This window comes from Montipora foliosa, chromosome 13 (assembly GCF_036669935.1).
Source record: "Montipora foliosa isolate CH-2021 chromosome 13, ASM3666993v2, whole genome shotgun sequence".
Classification (NCBI taxonomy): Eukaryota; Metazoa; Cnidaria; class Anthozoa; order Scleractinia; family Acroporidae; genus Montipora; species Montipora foliosa.
Window position 1 is genome coordinate 26,024,239 of NC_090881.1, and position 5,000 is coordinate 26,029,238.

A 5,000-nucleotide genomic window follows, 5' to 3' on the forward strand; every position below is an offset into this window, starting at 1 on the left:
GTTGGACATTTCAAAAGTTAAATATCCTCCTCCAGAAAACTTAACAAGAAATTTATTGCACGAAGTTACTTTGTATAATTAAGAAATGAGAGAGAGATTTTCGAGTCGTTATGCACTGGCTACCGATGGAGCCAGAGCTGGATGGTGACCGAAATATTGCCTTCAGCTTTCTTGTCTCGCAAGATATTTAAAATTACCGTGTGAATTGTCATGTTATATCACCTGCACATCTCTTATCCTCAACATCTCATTGGTCTTACCACGCACCGGTCCATAAAACTTAATAAACACCGGATACCCTTAATAGTAAACTCCAAACTATTTAATGGAGACCCTTAAGTGATTTTTTGTGCGAATTTCTAGAGGTGATACGTTTCGAAGACGGTACGGCCAAGGAAGACCCGCTGTGTGGACTTCATATCATTACAGCCAGCAAGTATCCATTTTGATTTTTTATTGCATGTGACTTCAGTTTTTAATCAGTAGAAAGGGTTATGTTAACGATTAATCACTTCATGTCAGTAAATTAAGAAGTATTCGCTGGACTGAATAATCATCAGCTGTTCGAGGACTTTTTCGAGTAGTTCTTCGCTATGATTTCAATCGTGAAACAAAAAAGTCGTTTCGGTATGTTTCTCAGTATAATCAGTATCGGTGGATAAAACTGGAAGGAAATTCATTACTTACCAGGTTCAGTGTCCTTAAACAGTTGTCCCGACTGTTAAATAGAGAACGCCCCTTTTTTAGCGAAAAGCTGATTTTGGTCTACGAGGAAAAACACCCAGGTATCCTTCCCAACTTCTCTCTCTTGACTGCAATGATCACTCTTACTTAGAACCGACCAGATATTCATAATTTTAGAGATGAATTTCTTGGTTTACTATTTGGATTTCATAGAAGCTGACAGAAGAGCTTTCGGAAAATTATCCTTCAGTTAACAATACAGTTCTGTTGACATTTGCAAGACATTATTAAACTCAAATGTCAATAGTACGTTTGGTTTTATTAAAAGGCCAAACCTTGCAAATAACAAGGCATTCTTATTAATTGCAGAACCCGGGCTGCGGCATATTACGGTGCAGAAAACGTTAGGCAATCAAACCTCTTGCGTCCTTCAGTTACACCTTGTCAGAACCAAGTTTAGCATTCCCTGAAGCATTTTCTTCGACATTTTTGGCTGAGCGGTGTAAAATGATTGAAGTAAATCAACGTCGCTACGGGCAAAGTGTCTTTTGTTTGAAATTATAGTAAACAAGATGTACGACAACTAAACCTCCGGAAAAAAAAAATCTGATTTGAAAATTACCTCGACACCTTTACATTACCGACACAAAATTATCAAACGTCGAGCTCCTTTTACTTAAACCAACACAAAAGGCTAGTATTGAAGATTTATTATCAAACCCATTAGGAATCAATTTTACTGAAAAAAAAAAAAAAATCAAACGTCGTCCGAATCTACGCTCTACCCTCCTTAGCTTAGGTAGCCAGCGCTTTTAAATGAGTGATCAGGTTAAACTTAGATTATCTCCTATGATATTTTAAGGAAACTGTATTTGGTTTGGAGAAAGGCTTCATTGTAAATTGCTTTTGAAAGTAGATCTGATGCAAGTATATTCAGTAAACTAGTCTAAAACGTATTGACCGTCGAAGAAAATTCCAAGTGTGCGACAAATTTCAAAACTGTGAGTTACTAGATAATCGTTCTTCAGGTACGAACACTACAACACCATTTTTGAATCATGTCATATATATCATATCATATCTTTATTTTTTGGCCTCGGATTTTAGAGTTGCTTGATGTAACTAGTATCTCCGAGCATTTACCCTCCCAACCATGATAAACCACAGGCAGACCACAACACCGGGAACTACATGCCCCCGCACTCTTTGTGACGAGTGTGCGGCTTCTTTTACGTCCCACAGGATTATGAACATTGAAGGGTTGTGAGACGGGGCCTACGGTTTATCGTCCTTATCCGAGAAGACTTAAAAGTCTAACCATTTACATACGTTATAACAAAGGCAGCACTTTCTCCTCAGTTATTTAAAGAACCTGAGTGTTGGTCCGGCAGGAGTAGAACTCAGGACCTTTCGCATGGTAGCCCAGTGATCAACCAACTGAGCCACCGGTGCGCGGAATCTCAAGCAAGCTTCTGTCCAACAATGACTAACTCCTTTTTGCTCATGGAATGGACTGATTTTCATCTTTTGGTTTTCAGGATGACGGATATCATCTCCTTGATGTTCGCTTCGGCCTTGTTTTATACTCTTCAATTAAGTAAATATACACATTCTGATATTCCTTGTTTTGCAATAACGCTCAAGTGGCAGAGCTGCGCACGCCTCGACCATAGGTCACACTTATGCGCCAACGATGTACAAACAGATTCCAGGGTTTCTAAAGAAAAATTTGTCTGTTTTGCAAAGTTTTCTCAAGAACCTTTCAAGGACCAAATTATTTGCTATCCTTCCCGCGGGGTCTTTCCAGTCTTTCTACGTGGCCTGTATTAGATCTATATTAACGTACGCGACTCCTGTTTTCTATTATGCATTACCTATATATTTGCAGCAGGAGTTAGAGCGCGTTCAAAAAGAGCTTTTTTTTTATTATAAGCTTAGGCTAAGACTATCACGAGGTTTTAGAGGCAGCCGGCATTTCACCGATCATGGCTTATATCGACGACAGCTGCAGCAATCTAATACCTTCATGATGTCCTCCACCATTAAATATAACAACAATAGTTAATTAACGACCGTTTCCCAGAAACCTATGTAGATAATGTAAATATAGCTTTTAAATATAGAAAGGGTTTTAGCTCATAGATTTTTAAATTGTTTTATAATTTTGAATATTCTTATATAGGTTATCTAATATATTTATTTAATTACATTATTGTAATATACGCAATTCAGCCGCAAGGCTGCTAGGTATATTTAAATAAACTATCTATCTAGAGATAGTTTCATACCCTTGAATACGAAAATGTCTTTTTTCTGTCTTGCGCTCCGCAGGTGTCCCAGCTGGTGGAGTTATGTCTCAGGTAATTTCAATGAAGAGTGCGTTGCAAATGATAAACTGTCGTGTTGTAAGCCAAGGACCAGGCTCCCTATCAGAGAATAGATCTGCCGGAGCTGATGATGGGGGAAGTAGAAGTGCACAGGGGTCCGAGCTGGAGACAGGGAACTGAAGGAAGGGGATAGGGTCCCTTTACTTTTTTCTTAGTGCGTGAGCGGGCGGAATTCAACAAATCCTGCAATCTGATTGGTTCCAGGAGCGGACGGAATTTTCTCATCCGGCCCGCTCACGGCGGGCGGAATCCTAGCCTTGGTTGCGTGAGCTTGTGTGATGACCTTAAATTTCCATTTTTTTTGACACCGAGTCCGTTTACATACAGAAGTTACTTTTTATTAGACAAGAGGTTTAGAAATAGAATTCAAATAAAAATATTTGTCTTTGAAACGTTCAGTTTGTAAGTCGCTTTAATACCACATTCGCTATCAAGCGCGGTGCGAGTCAACAATTGATTTCGGAGAGGAAGCGAAAGAGAGAGAGGAAAAAAAAAAAAAAGAAGTTATTTACCAGCTAAGGGTCGGTCCGTAAAGCGAAAAACTGTGACCTCAGTCTTGGAAAAGGCCTAGGACAGTTTTTCGCTATACGGACCTCCCAGCTGGCAAACAACATATATGTATTTTCAAGATTCCCAGATATGCGTCATGTTTTTCCTTATGAAGGCCCTCCAGGGCTATTATTTTATTTGCATTTTGACAGAAACTTCACAACCACATGACAAAACGAGAAATTCGACACTATTTCGGCGTAGACAATCACGATAAAGGTAAGGGCCACAATATCTCTTCTTCCGTTTAATAGTGAGGATGAAGCATTTAGAGGCCTTTTGTTGTAGGTAATGCCTTGGAGAAAGAGTGCACGTGTATTAAGAGAGACCTAATTATTGATACTGGGCTAAATGTATAGCCCTGGTGTTCAAAATGAATTAAAACAGCTGGAGGTACAGCGGGAGAAAGAAGTGAGGAGGGAGACGAGGCCAGGTGTTACACTCCTTCAAAAGAGTTTTGATTCTTTACACTGTCAGTACAAGGTGAACTGTCAGGATCAACGACATAAAATTCCTTGACCAAGGAAAGTCAGACCGTGCTAATTGCTTTGTTCGTGCAATTCTTAGTTCCAGAGTACGACATAAGTCACCCTTACCAATCCAACGATCAGGGAGAATTCATAACGTACTCCATGTACAGTCACACCAGGAATAAACGAGACATCGAACCTCAAGCATCTCCATTTTACATAATGGAGGCGTTCGGTACAAAGCTTCACTTAAAGCTGAAAAGAAATGACCACCTTCTGGCTCCAGGCATGACGGTGTTAAGGAGGAATAGCGATGGAACAACAACCATACATCCCACACCTGCAAACACCTTTTACCTCGGACAGGTCGCCTCTGATCCAAAATCTATCATCGCTGTTAGCAATCACGGAGGTTTGGTAAGAGGTTTTTGTTCACCTGTTTTGGCTCTTTGTTTCTTGTACATGCGCACCTGGAGCCCGTTTCTCGAAAGTCCCGAAAACATTTCGGGTCCGAATAGCCATATGTGAAACTGCCAACCACTTGTTTTGGAAAGCCGATCTTTAAACATGTTTTTAAGGTAACAAAAAGAAAAAGGACTGTGAACTTTGACGACTTAAATCCTCTCTTTTCTTGAGATACAAATCGTGGGTGCAGGGATGGCGCAGTGGTGAGAGCACTGGCCTCCCACCAATGTGGCCCGGGTTCGATTCCCAGACTCGACGTCATATGTGGGTTGAGTTTGTTTGTTCTCTACTCTGCACCGAGAGGTTTTCCCCGGGTACTCCGGTTTCCCCTCTCCTCAAAAACCAACATTTGACTTGATTTGTGTTAATTGTTAATTTCAATTTAAAGTGTCCCCAATTAGTGCTTCAGCGCTAGAACGCTAAAAAACGCTAAAAAGTTCCTTTC

At 40.2% G+C, this 5,000-nt stretch overlaps 2 protein-coding genes across 7 annotated transcripts in view; one reads left to right on the forward strand and one right to left on the reverse strand.

The window, feature by feature from the left end:
* LOC137983066 (leucine-rich repeat-containing protein 74B-like) overlaps positions 1–2,191 on the reverse strand; it is a 35,572-nt gene extending 33,381 nt beyond the window's left edge. Inside the window, exon 1 of the mRNA XM_068830244.1 lies at positions 688–2,191. The gene's annotated coding sequence lies outside the window, so the exon portion shown is untranslated. The remainder of the gene's footprint in view (positions 1–687) is intronic.
* The window catches only part of LOC137983054 (A disintegrin and metalloproteinase with thrombospondin motifs 6-like), a 47,802-nt gene that overhangs the window by 4,343 nt on the left and 38,459 nt on the right, over positions 1–5,000 (forward strand). For 3 of the 6 annotated variants that reach the window (XM_068830217.1, XM_068830216.1, XM_068830215.1), the window contains 5 exons: positions 364–432; positions 2,223–2,281; positions 3,016–3,044; positions 3,773–3,839; positions 4,188–4,507. In XM_068830217.1, coding sequence (XP_068686318.1) covers positions 2,224–2,281; positions 3,016–3,044; positions 3,773–3,839; positions 4,188–4,507 — 474 coding nt within the window. In that variant the 5' untranslated portion in view covers positions 364–432; position 2,223. Of the gene's footprint in view, positions 1–363; positions 437–2,222; positions 2,282–3,015; positions 3,045–3,772; positions 3,840–4,187; positions 4,508–5,000 lie in introns of all 6 variants that reach the window. The other 3 variants (XM_068830219.1, XM_068830220.1, XM_068830218.1) reach the window with 2 other exon arrangements.